The sequence below is a fragment of the Nesoenas mayeri genome (assembly GCF_963082525.1).
Source record: "Nesoenas mayeri genome assembly, chromosome: 1".
Classification (NCBI taxonomy): Eukaryota; Metazoa; Chordata; class Aves; order Columbiformes; family Columbidae; genus Nesoenas; species Nesoenas mayeri.
In genome coordinates, this window is record NC_137541.1 from 56249504 (window position 1) to 56269153 (window position 19650).

Sequence of the window (19650 nt, forward strand, 5' to 3'; positions counted from 1 at the left end):
ACCATAAGAAAAAATAGCATTTTTTCTTATGCTTCCTTTTCCCACTTTTTTAACTGAGAGGAGAGATCTGCATGGGCTACATTGGAGGCTGATCAATGAAGTGGCCAATTTCCTGCCTAATAGTTCAGATTTAAGTTACCTTAACTCTCAAACATGACATCTTGCTAAATGACTGACAGCTACCAATCTGAAGGTGCATAGGCATTATCAGTCTTCTTTTCCCAAAAGTATTTTAATCATAAGTGTTGACCTCAACACAGAAGTTTCTTGCTCCTTTTTCTTAATATTTGGTGGAAACTTAACTCTGATAGTATTTACTTTCTAGTTTTTAGCCATGCATGTCTCCATGTCAGAGAGATTATTTCCCAGGCACCACGACCAACTAAATGAACAATAAAGTTGATGAAAAAAGTTTAACCTTACAAATAAATAACAAATAACTCTGATATACAGAATAAATAATGGTATAAAGATACTGAAGTAGTTTAAGTCTGAAAGGTTCAATAGTGCCAGACTGAGGACCTAAAAAGCCAAAAGCCAAATATGACTCTCAGACTGGCCAGAAACTGCTCATGTATCTCAGTAACTTAATTAAATGCCACTTTATATTACATGGTCACTCATCAGCAGCCACTGAGACAGTAAAAAAAAATCACTATATTTTTTAAACTATTTGAAGAAAGCCAAAAGAAATGGTGAAGGCCATGCACCTAGCAAAGCTTTTAGTTTGTCCAGATAAAAAAGCCCACACTCTTTCAAGTACTCTGAAGACACTTTTTCTTAGAATCTGACTCAGATGCACTTGGCAAAAAAGCTGCAAACATTCAAAAGCGTACAGTGACAAAAGAGAGATGTTCACAAACCTGTTTTACTTCTGTAACTGTATCTAACTCAGATATTATGAGTCACTTTCTGGATGTACCTTTCAGCTACAAGGAGGTTCAGTTCTCAATGCTGGCCCTTATGTTGGGTGGCTAAACATTACACACTGTGACTGCTGCTCTGTAAGTCTTCCATTGCAACAGTCATACAAGACTGTCAGATATAGAAAAATAAATCTTCCAGGTATGGTAAAAAAAACCAAAACAAAACAGTGGTGCAGAAGGCAATAATCTTACTGGCATAGTTCTTTGCCAAATGCAAGCTGCCAAGCATGTACACAAGATTTAATTTGCTCCTGTAGAGCACGACATACCGATTATAATTTAAGGTATAATTTCCTTTTATTCCTTATGTATTTTTCTGAACTAAGCTCATTTTGGCCCAGCTCATTTTCCTTAGTGTTTCCTTCAGAGAGTCACAGCTAAATCACAGACACTCTTTAGAGGATTATTATATTTGGATACTTAACAGCTATACAGTGTCAGTATATGACACTTTGCATACTAAACACTGCAAAAATGCATACTAAGCAAAGCAAAAATGTATCTTCACAAAAAAAAAAATCACACAAGTAAGGAGACATACTGAGTTTTTTACAGTCATTAGAAAACAAAGCCATATTCACGTTCTCTATCCAAAGAGCACAAAACTAGAACATATTTAGCATAAAACAAAATATAATGAGGAAGAGGAATTCTTACTTTGTTGCCCGTATAAACTTGCCCCAAACTGAGACAGCTGACCTGATGTTGATGGTGATGCCAGCATCTAAAATGTAAGAATAAAAGGTTATTAAAGACAGAAAGATATTGTGCTATCTTGCTCTGAAAGTTTACATTGGTATGTTCTTTTGCTAAGAAAGCCAACATGGCAACTGAAAACTCTTTTAAGTCATTAAAAATTCTAGAAATTCCACAAAACATCTGCACAGTAGCATATGTAACAGTATATTACACATCAATAAAAATGTATGACTTTACACCTATAAAACCAGAATTTCTTTTACTTGTGACAGATAGCATAGAGAAATAAGATGTACAAGTTTTCAGTTTTCCTGTCCTTGTAGTTAAGAGACCCATCTTTACAGAAGATGGAAAACTCAGTTATTTAAATAACATATAGGATGGTTTTTTTTTTCCCCTGCAAAACATGCATCATACAAGCAGATCAATCACTGTTCAATGTAATAACAGCAAATGCAAAGTTTCTATCAGTAACCATTAGTTACAATAGCAGAAGGTGGGAAATGTGTGGCTAGGTAGCCACAGATACACAGGAACAGATATGCACATTAGATAAGATTCCAAATTTAAAATTATAATCTATTGCCCCAAGAGCTAGCTTCATGCTTGTGCACACCATACAAACAGGTAAGATGTACAACTGTCAGAAGTAATCTTTTCTGCTCTCATACCCACCTTACAGATAGATATCTCATATTATTGAATACTTCCACTAAAACCTTCTCTGTTCCCTTTTCAGACATCATGCAAGAAACATGACAAACTAAAGAGACTCTCAATGAGAGTAAGATCTAGAAAAAATAATGATCTATGAAGAAAGACTGAGATTTGTGTTTGCATACTCCAAAGAGATGGCAACTAAGATAGGGACATGACACCAGACTTCCAGTCATCACTGGTAAAGGTAAAGAATAAACTACGCTCCACACTGCTGTAGAAATTCAAAGTATTAGTTCATTTGAGAAAAAAAGCGATTTAGGCTAAATATCCAGAAAAAGGAGCGATTTGCAATCTTAAGGACAGTTAAGCACTGGAACATCCATCTCCGGATGTTCTTAAAGAACTAATTAAATGTTCATCAAAATCAGGTATTCCTGATTGTCCCTTGGAGCAAGAAGAGGTTATTTATTAGTTGACCTAACCCATCCAGCTCACAACAGAACATGCTACTTGTACTTACTAACCCATGCTTGTTTACTGCAGCAGTCTGGACTTGGATTAGATTTTAGGATTGTTTCAAAGAAAGGAATGTCTGGATTCTTCCACATAAGGGCATTTCAAGCTTTTCCAACTCAAGAGTAAAGAATTAAAATCAGAATAACTTTTCCTGTAATACACTGCACATTTCTCTGTTGACTTAATCTAATCTTAACAGATGTAACACTAAAACAAACCTTATAAACTGAATCTGCTATATTAGTTGTCTATACTGGGGCTAAATCTAGATGGTAGAAATGAGAAAGAAGACATGCAGGGTAGACACTAAGTATTCAAAGTAGAATTCACATCTGTAAGTCACAAAATATTTATGATTTTTTGATTACACATAGAAGGCATGAGAAATTAAAGCAGGCAATTACTGTAACTATCAGAAAATGTATCAGAAATAGCACCCCAAAATACTCTATGCTCAAGTATCTTTTGAATGAAATGCACATATTTGATAGTAAACAACTATAGTAACAAACATCCATATTTGCATACATAAGAGGTTTGAAATTAAGGCAAAAACTTTCTGCAGAAAAATAAAAATAGAACTAAGATATGTGCCAAATTGGACCAAAATTCTCCTTTCTTAGTGAAGAACTGGCTGTGAACAAAAGAACATTTTAAATAACTAGTAGTGGTTTCAGCTTAGCACTCAAATGGCAAAGTTCACAGGCCACACCTGCATCAGCAAGATGAGAAGCGCATTCACTAAACAAAAAGTTTGGTCCTGAGGGCCTAACGTGCATACTGTATGCATTTCTAACTAGAGTTAGCTATGACTGATGGACTTATGCCATGGACTAGTTGCCCGTTATTAAGTGGAACATGTTTGGTGCACTCCTGGAGCATCTCTTCCAGCCTGTTTTGATTCAGAAGGAATCAAATCCACTCGCACCAAGACTGCCCTACAATGTGAACCAAGGCACGCTGAAGTGGGGACACCTGAGAGACAGACGTCAAAAGCACACTCCCCAACTCAAATGAACAAACTGATGTTTGTTAAGCATTGACAAAACAAGCTGATACAGTGGTTTTAAGAAAGGAAAGTCAAAGTAAAATGTTGATGTAAAAAGAACCCCAATATATTCAAAGTCTGACCAGTTGGAAAATCCTAGAACACGTTGCAAAGTGTGGCAAATTGTAATTCCATGAAAAAAAAAGGAGAAAAAAAGTTATGAGACACCTTCAGAGACAATGACAAGGGCATGCAAGTGGGGAATAATAAAAAGAAAATAAACCAAAAACCAAACAACATACACACCAAAAAAAAAAAAACCCCAAACCCAAAGAAAACAAAAAAAAAGCACCAAAAACCACACCACTAAAAAAAAACCCTCACAACAACAACCCCCAAAAAACAACCAGACATTGAGACAGAAACAGCAGTCAAAAAGTACTGCTAGCTTTGGGATAGGTAAGCAAAACAGTTAATCCAGAAACAAGATTCCCTAAGAACAGCTGCTCAGGGCATTCAAAAATTGCTGTGATAGCATGTGATATAATAAGCAGAAAATAGTACAAATCTCTGCATAAAATCCTTTTATTTATAAAATTAACTTGGATTAAAAAAAAATCATGGACCTAAGAAATTCTAGATTACTTGAAAGAGAGGAAAAAGAATCCCACCTCTTCTATACTGAGTACTACTCGATTTCTAAAATTCAGTTAAAAGAAAATGAATGGTAAATAATATTTAATGAACACTGCTTATTAGAAATTGGATTTTCTTTTGAAACACTGTAAAGTAGGTCACCTGTATTGTGCCATTTGCTTTTACATGAAAAGTTAATTGCAAAATGACTCGTAGAGAAACCTTTCTAGAAAACCATAATGAAGGCCAAGTATTAAACTCAATAAGTCTAACGACTAGTCTTAAAGTTGTAACATACTTAGAACATCAAAGATAACAAGCCTCGAGAAGAAATAAATAAAAATTTCTGTGGATCTGTTCCAGGCTTATTAAATGCAGCATTTCTCAAATCTTATGGAGAAAGAATCTGCTGTATGGGTATCTCATTTATTCTCTCTCGAGGTTATTTTGTAATATGCCAAAAAAATCTCGCCATTATTAACTTTTTTTCTGTCACAGCTAAGTAAGAAGCCTTTTCAAGATTTGTCTTCTTTTTCTATTAGTTCCATATAATGTAGGTCAACAGCAAAACAACTAACTTAGCCAAAGCTTGCTACTATGACCTTCATCGCCATTCACAACCTCTGAGTAACTGTTATAGTCCACTGCAACCTGGTCCATCAAAGATAACAAAGTTTCAAGATAAACGCTATTAGTAGTATTAAAAACATTCCTTCCGGCATTCTGCAATCTTTATTTTACCTGACTGCACCACTGGCCACACAATACACCAAATATAACACCTCTTCGAGAGTATTCTTGCAACAGTGGCTGGAAGTCTTGTATTTCTTTTTGTCTACAACAGCCAAAGGTCACGATAACCTTAACAAAAACTAATGCAGTCCAACCCTTAAGGTGACAAAAGCCTCTTCCAGTTGGTAAGATCTTCCAAACTTCAGCCAATTATGTAAATATTTTAGGAAAAAAATGCTCAGAAATATACCTGTAACAACCTCTGAAAAACAAACACGCCAAATTATTGAGATCACACGAACAGCGCATTAGAGCAGCGTGTATGCAACACCAACTTCTTAAACAAGTGACTAATACTTTCTGATCGAGTCAAGGAAATGGCTAAACAAACTTCTGACACCTATAGCTTTTGCTGCACATGTACAAAACCAACTCAACTCCATTCTTCAAACTTTGACATTTAGGTTTAAATCACTTTGCCAGGGGTTAACAGCTACAAAATCCAGTTGTGGAACAGCATGGGATTTCTGCTTCTATTCCAACCTTGTGTGACTGAACTAGATGGATTGGTACAATTGTTTTTTCCCTGTACATGTTAGGAGATGGAGGACGGCTAAGACTTGCATCTCCCACAGGGCAAAGAGAGAGCTGAGCCAACAAGACCTTGTGTACCATGAAGGGTGAACTTTATTCTGATACCATACAGAAGGACCGACATGCAGGACTGAGCTCATGATAGTCAACTAAGATGTGAACATCACTTTACTCACAAGCCTCAAATAGTCACAGTGCAGTTCTGATGATGGAAGATTCAGCTTCTAAACTCAAACCAACTGACAATCCAAGCAGATGGCCCAAATTTTTTTAACTGGTCCATGCCAAAACTCAGTAAGCCATAGCATGCTATCTGGCAATTTCCTGCTCCTAGTGATGAAGATGTTACTGTAACTGCTTTCATTAACTTTTGATGGGCTTATTGCAGTAAGTTCATTTAAGTGTCAACAAACTTGCACCAGCAGTTTGCCAGAACTGTGAAAAAACTGCTGCTTTTCACAACCCTCCCAAGAGGAAGGTGGTGGGAGGAGGCCCAGCAACAGTGCTGCCTGATGGGCTTCCTGCCCCAAATTCTGGTGGGCACAGCTGCCTGTCACCAGAAATGCCATGATAGGGACACCTCGGCACCAAGAAAAATCAGCCAAGCAACGCTTCTGCCAATACTATGTTATGCAGGTAAAGCATAAAGCAGGGGTGTCAAACTCATTCTCACTGGGGGCCACACCAGCCTCACGGTTGCCTTTAAAGGGCCCAATGTAATTTTAGGACTGTATAAATGTAACTACTCCTCCATTTATACAGTCCCAAAATGACACTGGTCCCCTGGAAGGCAACTGCGAGGCTGACGTGGCCCCCGGTGAAAATGAGTTTGACACCCTTGGCCTAAAGCTACTTTCTTCAAGACAAAGCAAGCTGAAGGTAAAATACATCAATCCAACACTAGAAGGTCAACTAAAAGCAGAACATGTTGGAATAAGCAAGTAGGTCTGTGAGTAATATCTGGCCTGATAAATGATGGTTTTCTCGCAGGTGCAAACATCAGCATCATTTTGTATTTGCACTACTTTATTTCTGGTATCTGCCATCTGTGGCTCACTATTTAATAATAAACCAGCTGACCCATAGCCTCAAAAGAAGAAAGTGTTATTATTTTTTACATCAATATAACAAATCAAGCCAACCAATAAGATATTAAAAACCAGATTTTTCTATACTCTGCCAGTTTAATATTTAGTATTATTATTAGTCCTCCTCTAGATTACAAAGCAGTTTTTGATACGTTTACAAAATTCACACTACAAGAAAATATTTCCAAATCTCAAACTCAGAGGCCAACGAAGAAAATTTGAAAGCCTTATATTTGCTGGGTATTATTTGCAAGCGAAAATTGTTACTGATATATGTTAGTTGTGAAATATAAAAACAAATACAATGCTGAAAAATATATGAAATTTTGTTCAGCCTTTCAGATGTCATCACTCACAGCTGTGGTCTCCTGTGTCCAGTGGTACTTGGGAAGCACAGGGAGGGAGGACCACACTACAAGCATCACCTTTTGAATTACACTTAAATGGATTTTTTTTGTTGTTGTTGGCAGCAGTATCTCAAGATCTTAATGGCAAGATGTTGCCTTTGAATGACAGTGACATTATCAACGTGAGGTTAACATGGCTGTTAAAATAAAACTCTAAAAATAAATTCTCCCTGTGCAGAGACACTCTGATGGTACAGAGTACTAATGAGCCAAAAGATTACTGAAAACTTGTTGAAAGCTGCTACAAAAAAAAATGCCATAAGCAATTAAGAACTAAGACTACAAAGTAAATATTTTATTTCAATTAAATAACCAGTTGCATATGAAAAACTAAAAGCAAACAAAAAGCCCCAAACCAACCAACCCCAAACCACCCATACACTGAGCATGGAAACCACCCACATTACAATACAATATGTTCGGTGAACTGAATGATTGTGTAAGAAACCAAACATTCCTCTTCTAGAAGAGGCAGAAGATTTTATGCATGGAATTAATCTAGTCCAAGGAACCACTTCATATGCTGAAGCTGACATATACAAAATACTATATATTGTTGATTTAAGTGGAGATGCAGTAAAATATAGCTTTAACATAAAGTATGGAATCAACAATTTCCAGAGTCATTTAGTTCTTCTATTAAAAAAAAAAAATATCTAAATACAAACTCAACCATAGTGAAAATGATATAGTACAGTCCTCAACAGTGAAATTAATTTCCTTGTGACATAATCTCAAATTGTAAAGTAAGTGATGTGAAATAACTTTAATTCATATATATAGTTCTTGCAAACTGTGTAAGAGTATAAAAAAATAATTTTCCTCTCTAAATAAAATTACTTTATCATGGATTGTTTTATTTGATAAACCCATCCAGGTACAAACTTATAGGTGACACAGTAAAAGGCTGCATTTTGCACTCTAAACTTCTGGTTCTGAAAGAATATAGTGAACTAAAATAGAAAAACTCCCTCAATTTGTTTCTAATCTCATCCATTGCACGTCCTTCCAACTGTATTCAATTAATGGCTTTGTACTTTCATTCATTCAAAGTCTGATGTTATGTAGTGTTTGTATGTTTGTTTTAAATTATGTACTCCCTAGAAGATGCAAAGAATGTTTACTCACTCCCTGGGAAAGGTAAAAAGCACCTCTGTTGCCTTGCAACTCACACTTCAAAGAAAAAAGCTTAAGCCAAGTTTCACAAAGCAAGGAGGGTAAACCAGCCCAATATTCAGTCAAATATGCAATTATGTGTATATGCAAAGAGATGCATATGAAAATATTCATTTGCTATTTATAATTAGAGACAATTATTTTCTCCCAAAATAAGCTCTTCTCCTCCACAAATGGATCATAGAACCATTTTGGTTGGAAGAGGCCCTCAAGAGCATCAAGTCCGACTGTTAACCTTACACTGGCACTATACCATGTCCGTAAGACCCTCTTCTACAGGTCTTTTAAACACTTCCAGGGATGGTGACTCCACCACTTACCTGGGCAGCCTGTTCCAATGCATGAAAACCCTTTCTGTGAAGAAATTTTTCCTAATATCCAATCTGAACTTCTCCTGGTGCAACTTGAGGCCATTTACTCTCATCCCATCATTTGTGCTTGGGAGAAGAGACCAACACCCTTCATGCTACAACCTCTTTCAGGTAGTTGTAGACAGCAATTAGGTCTCCCCTCAGCCTCCTTTTCTCCAGGCTAAACAGCCCCAGTTCCCTCAGCTGCTCCTCATCAGACTTGTGCTCCAGACCCCTCACCAGCTTTGTTGCCCTTCTCTAACTATTCAAACTATGAAAAGTTACAGTAAGTAGCTCTACTCAACCAGCCAGCATTAAGCATGAATTCTATAACTGCTTCTGACACAAGAAGACTCCATGGGAATTCTTAAGTACTAACAATATCTCTATGTGCAGCATCTGAAGTTAAATTATGACTAAACCAACAAACTCTCATGCAATGACTCAGGCAAATGCCAAGCAGAATGCTTTGGGAAACAAGATACCATAAGTTTCCTAAGAATCCTAAAAAATTGTATTAGAAAATCAACAATCCAGCTGGAACAACATGGTGTTCAGCAACCCTGAAGCCAAAGCTGTCTCCAGAAGACTGATTAGACCCATCCACATTTAGTTTCCTAAACTTAGCAGATTCTGGATTTCTGTCTCCATGGTAAGCCAAGTCCAGTTTCAGGGTTTTATCTCTTGTAAAAGTAACACCTTTTTATAAGGCTATATATTTCAAAATACAGACTTAGGTAAAGGTTCTATAAATTACTGGAATGGAAGTTCACAGTAAAAGACTTTGACAACAGCTTCTGACTATCCCTTCACTGTATCACCACCACTATGTCCATTACAAGACAAACCCACTGATGTTTGCCTTCATGCAACTGTCTCATGACAGGAACACCTGCATTTGATCCATCACAGACATGCTTCTACTACATCAGGATGGAAGAAATCTTTAAAAAGCAGGCTCCCAGAATCAATAACCCATTTCACTAGGCACAATATCCAGATCTGAGGACCTCCTACTTCAGGAAAGGTAGTGCCAGGGAGTTAGATCAATAGTTGCAATGAGCCAAATCTGTTCTGCAGGCTAGGTCTTACTTGCCCCAATTATTAAAATATATTTGATTTCGCAAGAAGGCAAGTTTTGAAAGAACTGAGCTGCAAAAGAACACCAGGTCTCAACTGAGAAAATCCATAATTAGTTAAAACATTAAGATTTTTCAGAGAGAAGAATAAGCTCAAACTAACTCACTAGAAGTGCAAATCGGAATTATTATCATGTTACTGTGTACACTTTATAATCTGTAGAACAACTAGGAAAGAAAATGAACAGCAAAGCTCTGGGCCAAAAAGTGACAAAGCATTCACTGAAAACATTGTCCTAACTTTCCTCATAATTTGAGCAGATCTTCATTAAATGGCATGTCTGTCTACTGTCAGATTTATATCTGCAGTTCAGTACAACCGGAGATTCCCTGATGTTATGTTCTTATATCCTCTGAACAGGGGATTGGGCTAGACTGATTAAACCTCATAGAGCCATCTCTTACAGTCTTATTCATGAGAAGTCGTAGCAGTTCAGACTGAACAGGTGACACGTTTTCTCAAAGCACGCTGTCCTTTTTTTTTTATTTTGCTCCTTACAAGTGTCCTGGTCTTGTTAAAAACAAGTTTCTCTTTTAGTGGATTTTTCTTTCAGCTAAGTTTTTCTAAGTAACTGCACTTGCCTGAAGTTAACTGCATATTTTTTCTTGGACACTGTGCTTGGTGCTGATGAGATGACATGGAATGCTGAAGAAGCTCATGTTTAGATTTATTACTATGGTAACCAAGGTTAACTGATAATGGGACATATTTGCCAGAAGGGTCGTAGAGAACAGGTGACTAAATGTAACAAACTGAGTATTTAATCCCATAATCTTTATATACCCTATATAAGAGGGAGATCACGAGGTTTCTCTCTCTTCGACCATGGCCGGCATCTAGAGATGATGCTGCCTGTCTGCCTGCGAGCCAAGGCCAGGTCCTGCATCCCTCAATCCAGTTCTGGTTTGCTGTGAAGTCCCGCCAATGACTTCCGGGTGCCTGCCCTGCAGCTGCTGCAACCACACCAGCTCTGCACAGGAGGGGTTAAACGCTGCTCTATGGTGGGAGGGATTAACAGAGGGCATCTGCCACAATTTATTGTCACCTTGCTTTAAACCTTGACAAGAAGACAGTAGGTTCAAAAGTATATGAAAGTTTTGAGTTACCAATTTCTACTATTGTCACTCTATCCAAATAAAAATGCATGCACCTCTGTCCTCACAATGATTTTGCTGAGTGCATAGACAGCTCAGTTAAGTTGGTGGAACTAGCCACAAATAAACTCTGTAATTATTCTGTGGGCATACCGTGCATTTTGTTGTCAATTTAAGTTACACGATTACATTTGTTTCAAGGCAAATCTTAAACTATTTTCTTAACCTGTTCTATTCTCTGCAAATTCTGTAAAATGTCTGATTTAATTACCAAAGGACTACTGACCTGGTTATCATGCACTGACCCTAAATGCAGCAGAATTCATAGAGCAGTCATGGATTTACTCTGTTCCTCTTCCGTTTTGGCACAGGAAGGTTTGCAATGACTCAAGGCAAAGACACTTGTTTGGTAAAAAAGAAGGATTAGACACCTTGAGTAAGACCTAATCTAATCTAAGGAACCATAATTTTTTACCTAAAACAACAGACCCAAACAGCATCCTTATGGTTTTGGAAGCACTTGTGCACATGAGTAATGTGCAACTTTTCCATTTCAATTGTCATATCAAACCTGACTGCCTAGAACTGTTATTCCCTAGTGAAGAAACAGGTAAGTTACATGAAAGCTTTTCATTTTCAGCTACACTGCAGCTCTGAAATGAAATAACATGTCCTAAACTATTTGTTCCTGCTTCTTCCCACCTGGAAAAAGTCTTCAAAATTTAAGACAGGACTTGAGCAGCATTTCGTTCACTTTACCTTTGTGTAAAAGAAATGCGTTTAAAATTCAAATTAGGCAAAACAAGTCACAAGGACACCACATCAGTAAGTGCAAAGAAAATTGTTTATAAGAAGGCATAAAATATTTTTTCACATCTTTTTCAGATAGGTTCTAAATTACTTTTTCACTTAATAAGTGAAGAACTATTTCCTAATACAACTTGAAAAAAACTGAAACCTCCACCTTAAGTGTTAAAACAAGGTAGAAAGCTGAAAAGCTCCCAAACTAGTCAAACTCTGTGCAAGTCATCACTGTCCTCAACCTGAAGACAATGCCTCTTCACAACGACAGAAACCCTACTGCAAAGGCAAAGTGAAAAATAGATTCTGAAGTTTATACCAAATAATACGCTTGCAGATTCAGTCCTCACTCTAGTCTTCATCTTAGGAGGGTTTCACCATTCTTTATATTCCTCTGCTTAGAGTACACATACACATGTTCAGTAACAACTGCCTCAAAAGCAGCAACTTTAAAGGTCAGAATCAGTAAGATTTCAACAAAGTGAAAAACAGAAAAACACCCAGTCATGTCCAGTATGAGGGTAAATACTAAACAAGTTTATGCCTTCCTGAAGAGCAGTAGTTAAAGAGGCCATTCACAGCGGGCTTCCCTCAGAACCTCTCTATTTCAGGTTAAAGAACTCTGGAATATAAAAGAAGGATAAATGAAAGACTCAGAATTCATGTGTATACCTGACACACTGCAAGAAGAAAAAAAAAAAGAAAAAAAAGAAAAAAAAAAAAATCTATGTTTAACTCATTTTCTACAGGTTTGTAGCTAAAACCTGCAATACATCCCTTTTACCTGCTGTCAGTAAAGACCTGCAAGAAACTGAAAATGAAAAAAAGAGTAATAATTTAAACTGCAGTAAAACTGCATCTTGTTTAGACAACTCTACTATAAAAAGGGCATAAATGCTGCCATTTTACAGTCTGTTTACAAAGAGATTGTGTATGCCACGTTTTAATCTTTTTATTACCAGTTGGATTTTCTGAACAGAAAAATGATTTACTCCTTTCCCCAAGGTTTCATCTACCTTTATTTTTTGCCTAGATTTACCCATTCCAATTCAATGTGAATGTGAAAACAGAAAAATTCAAAGTGTTTCAAGATCTAGAATTCTACAAGTTTTTCTTCCCCCCCTGTTGTTCATAAAACTGGATCCAGCTTTTGATCTTCAGTCTTTATTAGCTTACTCAGAGACAATTCTGAGCAAATTTATTTTTGTGTTAGTCAAATAACAACACAAGCAATATATTTATTGTGTTCTCATGTACAGAGTATCATCTTTAGTAGAATTCCAGTTCAAAGACTATTTGAAAACACGCTTATTTTCAATTAGAACATGTTTTCAAAACCACAAAATTGTTTGGAAACTAAAAGAACACAACCACCTTTGCAACCTTTCTCATCTAAAACAAGTCAAATGAGATATCAAAATCAGCATGTAATAATACAGAATATACATTTAGCTATACGTCAGTGATCAAAGGTATACAGAAAATATTTTTTTTTATAAAGGTCAATAGCAATATTACAATAGCATATAATGGCTTAAGATTTCATAAGCATAAACTCAGCAAGTTGTAACGGTCAATAGTGAAGCTAAAAGGGGAAAAAATAAAAAATCCCTTAACAAGGCTTTGGAAATAAAACTTTAAAAAGCTTTTGCAAAAATCGCTCTTCCATTTCCTGTGGGAACGACACCACTCTTCTGCCACCCACAGCAGCTTCTATGCCCCATTTTGGCCACTTCTCCCACAAGCTTTCATGATTTCTCATGTCATTCCTGGTGTCTGGAACACCCACCTTCCTTCTCTTGAAGTCCCATTCTAAGATCCACTTCTGCAACAATGCCTACAGAAAGAGTAGGCAACTAAAGCACTCATTCACGGCATCAACAACCCACCAAGCATCAGCTTTCACCGCACACACTGTACAGCACAGTGTTCGTCTCACTTTACCTTTCTTACTACATCGTAACGATTTCTCCCTCAGTGCATCAAATCTACAGCTGGAGGTTTAATATTTAAGAATCTACTTAAGAATCACTTTGGAGAAATAGCATCTGCTGTGTTTGAGAATGCTAGATGAACCCCTCAGAGCTCACAGAAAGGAAAGTACATTCAGCACTACAAATATTCCATTGTGCCTTTGTGCATCTGTGGTACATGCACACGTGTAATGGACATAAACGGGAAAGTGCAGCCTGTTTAATTTTCTTAACACTGTAATAGATTTTAATCCTTTGCTGTCTCACCTGAAATTTCTCATAAAAATCACTTATGAAACTGAACTGGAAAGCTGCTTTTAAGTGTTCACAGAATCACAGAATCGACTGGGTTGGAAAAGACCTCAGAGATCATCGAGTCCAACCCTTGGTCCAACTCTAGTCTGTTTACTAGATCATGGCACTAAGTGACATGTCCAATCTCAGTTTAAAAACCTCCAGGGACAGCGAGTCCACCACCTCGTTTTTCTTTCCTTTTTTTTTTTAAGAAGCCTTCTACTTTAAACTTCTTTCCTTATATCTTTGAAAATCTGGATTAAAATTCAAATCACTAAAAGCCTATAGGAAATGTTTATATTTACATAGGTCAAGGTCTATCAAGCCATTTCCAACTAAACAACTATATTTCTGGACAGCCATGGAGACAGACTTGAAGCAATGACACCTTTTTTAAAGTCTGAAGTGATTTTTTTTTTAAATTAAAAAGAAAATGTAGCACATTTGTTGCTTACACATATTAAATGCAAGTCTGTCATGAGATAGTATTACTGGCCTTGAGGTGACATGAATTTCAAATCATGCTTTTCAGTCTTCCATATATTTCTACATGCCACTCCATATAAAAGTGAAATATTTTACTGGCTAATTTATTTATTTTAATAATAAGCAGAGCTTCGGTAATGCCAATGTAGTTCTAACATAAAATAATGCATTACCGAGGAAAAAAAATGTTTAAGAAAGGTTGGGGTTTGTAACTTTGTGTCATTACAAATGGCAGAAATACCTAAATTAGAATACTTGAGCAGACAAACAAGCTGCACAAGGCATTTTCAGAAACAAACAAAAAAAAAAACGGTTGAAGATATAAAGTGTAAAACCACAACAAAACCACTGTGGACACAACATGTAAACACAAGATATAATCCATAACCCAATTTAAGTTACAAATATAATTCTTTAAGATGAAAAAATAAAATCCTGGCAAGCATATGGCTGAAGTTTACACGTACAAACTCCCTAAAATTAAAGCACTTGCCACTGAAAACACATCCACAGCTTAAATCTAAATGAATCCCTTCCTCACATGTATTTCACGTGCTTGAAATTATCTCAGTATTGAAAGGGGAAAAGAAAAACAAGCTTATTCAACTTACATCTTTTTCTGACCGATGTGGGAACATCGATGACTGGCTGTAGTACATGTTTTCATCATGGTAGTCACCATCAACCCCCTCTACAAACTTCTTCCTTGAAGCACCAAACATGCTGTTTGTCACCTAAATAAGAAGAAAAAACTATTATATACCATATATGATTTGGTTTGCTACATACTTATAATTGTATATATTTCAAATATATGTACCGATTGTTAAAAAAATCTGTTTCTAAACATTTGAAAATTCCTCTTTAACAGTACTTTTTATACATTGTCAAGGAAATGGTTCTTCCAACTGGGATTTTCATCTGACAGAAATTCCTATTTCAGAAAGAAATGGGGTAAGGAGAGAGGATACGCTTAATTTTTTGGAGGGGTGTTCATTTGTTGGTTGCTTTTTTGAGGCTCATAACCTTTCACTCAGGTATATTTAAAATTACATAGTGTCATATAACAAAATAACACATTTCTCAAATTTTCCCCTCCTCAGGTAAACACTCTTCATCTGAAAGAAGAAAATTAAGGTACATCCTTCGTACCGCCCAGCTACCTTAAAAGAAACAACAATAATAAAAGAGGAAAGACAAAAAACCAAAGCCACTGTGAAATCACTCTCGTGTCTCAGCCCCACAACTTCGGAAAAGCAGCTTTCTACTCGACCCTGCACACTCAGAGACACGATTAAGTAAGAGAAGCTCAAGTTCAACCACACTTAAAAACCTCATCACAGACTGACAAAGTTACTGCAGACGGCCCATAAAAAACCACTAGGTTTTGTTTTGTCCTTACTCCCAGAGGTGCAGATACACACAGACAGAGCTGCTAGGCCAGGAACTGGAAACTGAAAAAATAGCAACCGCACAGCTGGTCACAGAACCTTAGCTGATTAGAAAATGTAATGCTGCAGCAAGACCATACAACATCATCATAGAATCTACCATATGCAGTGCATTTTTATACACCTGACTCTCTTACTTATGTAAAAATACACACACTTCTGTTAACTTTCTAATCTATCTGGCCATGAAATGCTACCACAGCACAGTGTGGGCTAACCAAGCCCTGTTTAAACGTGACAGGTTAATGTTCAAACAGCCAAATGGCACATACTGGTCAGCACTGAGCAACTTGCTCCACTTCTTGTACCACACAGGGAGACTGAAGAGAGAACAACTAACCGGATGGTAACCAACCCCCAACTATGGCCCTACCTTACATACCTTCCAATGGATCTTTAACATCTTGAAACATACAGAAGCTAAATTACAGCTAGCTTATCAAATGTGCTGAGATTTACTATCTTCACTATTGACAGCACTAGCTAAACTTAAAAAAAAAAAAAAAAAAGACAATTTTAAAAATGTTTTTAAAGAGTCGTTTTACACTACTTTAGGCTCATGCTTGAAATTTCAAAGCATTTATTCTGGTTGGCTGCAAGGAGAGTTACTGTCAGCTTGAAATCCTCTTATCCCAACTGACACAAAATTACTCTGATATTCCTCACAGTGTGGCTTATTCAAATTTCCCCTTTACTGATGAAGATTTCTAGGCAGTGTTTAATAACACGGGTGCTCCTCTACTAGTAACAACTTAACCCTGTGATTTCCAAGTCATAGGAGTTTTAAGTGAATACTGAGATGTGTTTAATACAGCTAGAATCACAAAATTGCCCTAAAATGTTGCATTCATCTAAACAAAAGCCTATTCCACTTAGTCTTATGAGAGGGTTTCAGATATTTAGACTACTGATGTCTCAAAAAAAATTTATGACCTGTTACCCCCATGCAAAGGCATGTAAAGGTACTGTGCGCCTTCTCCAGATGAAACCTGTCTTTTATGATATTTACAAAAATGTGCAAATGTGAGGTCCTAAACTGCTTCAACGCATTCAGCTGACTTTCACACTTGTAGTGCCGCTTTCATTACACTGTAAGCATATCCCACTGTGCTAATCCCCTTGCAATGCAATTATCACCTACCAGATGGGATGGAGCATTTAACAGGCTGAGGGGATTATCTTGTCCTTTGCTCTGCCTGAGTAAAGTGTGGAGAGACCAGCAGTTGCCTTTAACCACTGTAAAAAGGATTGTGAAGTGCTTTGGTTGAAACTATCCCAAGAAATGAGGAGAAGCTGTGTGTCTCAAACAACTACTGCTCTTGAGAAGGTACAAAGCAACTTCCCACGAGTGATGCTCCTTTAACAATACCTAGGGCAAGAGAATACTTTTTTTGCCACACAAACTTCTCTTGTGATATATCATCAGAATAACAAAATTTAATTGTGACAGAAAGCAAGTCACTGAAGCATACACATTCTGTACGAATGTAATACCCAACCCTGAGCTACGGTACAGGAACTACATAAAGGGGAAAAAACGATCCTGTCTTTGACCCTGTAGCTTTTGATCTTGTTTCCGCCAAGGTTTACATACGGCTGGTTACACACACACCGGAAAGATTTCTGAGTCAGTGGGGTAAGGTCAGAGCTTTCAGTTTCAAAATATATGTTTAAAGCTGCTGCAAGAAAGCTAGTATGTTCAAACATGAAGTGTATGTACCGAAAAGCTGAAGGATATTTTAAACAATCTCCACTACATTTGTTTAAAACATTAGTTTAGGGCCACTGTCTTATGCAATTATCAGTACAGGAAATAATCAAGATTATGCCCTGAAGACTAGATGAATTGCACTTTTTTTTATATGAAGTCATACAAGAGCATGGTTATTAAAACTTTTAATAATTAGATAGATGAAACATTGATATTTATATTGACAACCCACATTTCTAGGTGGTACCTAACTGAAGAACTCCAGAGAGCAGAGCATGCATTGCAGGCTGCAGGGGAAGAGAGGAAGGCCGGAGGAGCCCAGCCTGCAACCAGCTGCATCGCTGGGCCTGACTGCTCCAAAAACCTTCAAAAACATGTTGCAAAGACCGATGCTTCTGCACAACAGCATTTTTGTAAGCTGTCCTGCAATGTTCAGTGCTGCCAAGCGAAGCAGCTGCGTGCAGTGCTCAAGCTGTCCACGCTTCCACCGAGGGAATGCTGGAGGGTATTCTGGCAGCTGCCTGCACCCCTAACAGGGCTTCACTCCACCAGAAAGAACTGCCACTTGTTCTCAGGGTGAACCGCAGCAGAGAAATGTGGTGTTGCAATTCACACTCCTATCCAGCCCCGGTACAAAACTAACAGCACCATAAAATGAGGCAGCCACTAAAGACCAGTAACTGAAAGGGCAGGAACTGGGACTAAAGACAGAAGCTGCTGCTGTGGTAGCCTGGCTGCTCACTCCTTGCTTGTTCTCAGGCTGACACCAGCAGCCAACTTATCTACTTCCCAGTAGTCGCTGGTGACAGTAGACAGCTGGCAAACTTCTCAATCAGAGCACCTATCCCTGTGCACACTTCTATAAACAGCAGGTTTACACAATGACAGTGTCAGGTGGTTGCCAAGTTAGCAATTGGCATCTTCCTATCCACATCCACTTATACCAGTATTCACTAACATATTCATTAGTCAGCCATGCTACAAGTGTATGCACAGATAATGAAAAAACACCATCGCAGTGCTATTTGTAAGAAGGTGTGAGAATAACTGGGGCTGTGCCAAATGCGGGCAGATCTGCAGATGGAACTTTCTTGCTTATTTCTTAGGACAAGAAGCCACCAGGAAACCTTATACAAAATGACTGCACCTCTTTTTTCATAGACTGATAGATCGGTGTCCAATCAGCTACAAAAACAAATACAGCAAAGTTCATGCAGCATTTACAAATACATTTTAAAACCTTTGGAAAGTAACAGTGACCTGAGGTTTTGTACCTTCACAAGGTCTAGACTGATGAGCTAAACAGTAGAAATAAGCTCCTGTATTTAAGTCTCTTATTCATACATATATACCAATAAACACAGACATTTATGCCAAGACAATTTCACCTAAGTGCTGCCCCAGTTGCATGGCAATTTTATTAAGTAAAGAACTCCTGTCTACTCAGCCTAATTTCATACAGATCCCTCTCCTAATCCTGCAACTACTTTTCCTGTTCTACTCCGGAAACTCAGTCCTCTGTTGCACAAGACACATTGGCAGTGCAACTGTTCATTAGAAATGTAAAAATGGTGCACTTTTGTCAATTCATCCTTCAGTACTATATTGCAAAGTACTTACAATTCCCACTGGTACACCCATGCACAAACATTATTAGAAAATATTCATGGTAATAGAGGAAAGCAAAGAGAAACATGTTACGACTGAGTTCAGAGAACTAACCAGCCATGCTGCCACAAACCCTGGCCAATTCTGTCCAGATGAACACAAGTGCTTCTTTCAAAGCACGAGGACATCATGTTTAAAAATCAGATTTGCCCACAACTTCAAATTAACATTAACGAAGCAAAATGCAGTCACAAACCTGACAAGATCTTTAAAATACTTCTGTGGAACATTTCCTGGCAACCACAACAACAGGGCAACTA

At 37.5% G+C, this 19650-nt stretch overlaps 1 protein-coding gene across 9 annotated transcripts in view; it reads right to left on the bottom strand.

The window, feature by feature from the left end:
- Positions 1-19650, bottom strand: part of CNOT2 (CCR4-NOT transcription complex subunit 2) — a 90458-nt gene that overhangs the window by 25457 nt on the left and 45351 nt on the right. For all 9 annotated transcript variants that reach the window (XM_080357438.1, XM_080357431.1, XM_080357436.1 and 6 more), the window contains 2 exons: positions 15172-15294; positions 1584-1650 (listed from right to left, as the gene is read on the bottom strand). In XM_080357438.1, coding sequence (XP_080213564.1) covers positions 1584-1650; positions 15172-15282 — 178 coding nt within the window. In that variant the 5' untranslated portion in view covers positions 15283-15294. The remainder of the gene's footprint in view (positions 1-1583; positions 1651-15171; positions 15295-19650) is intronic.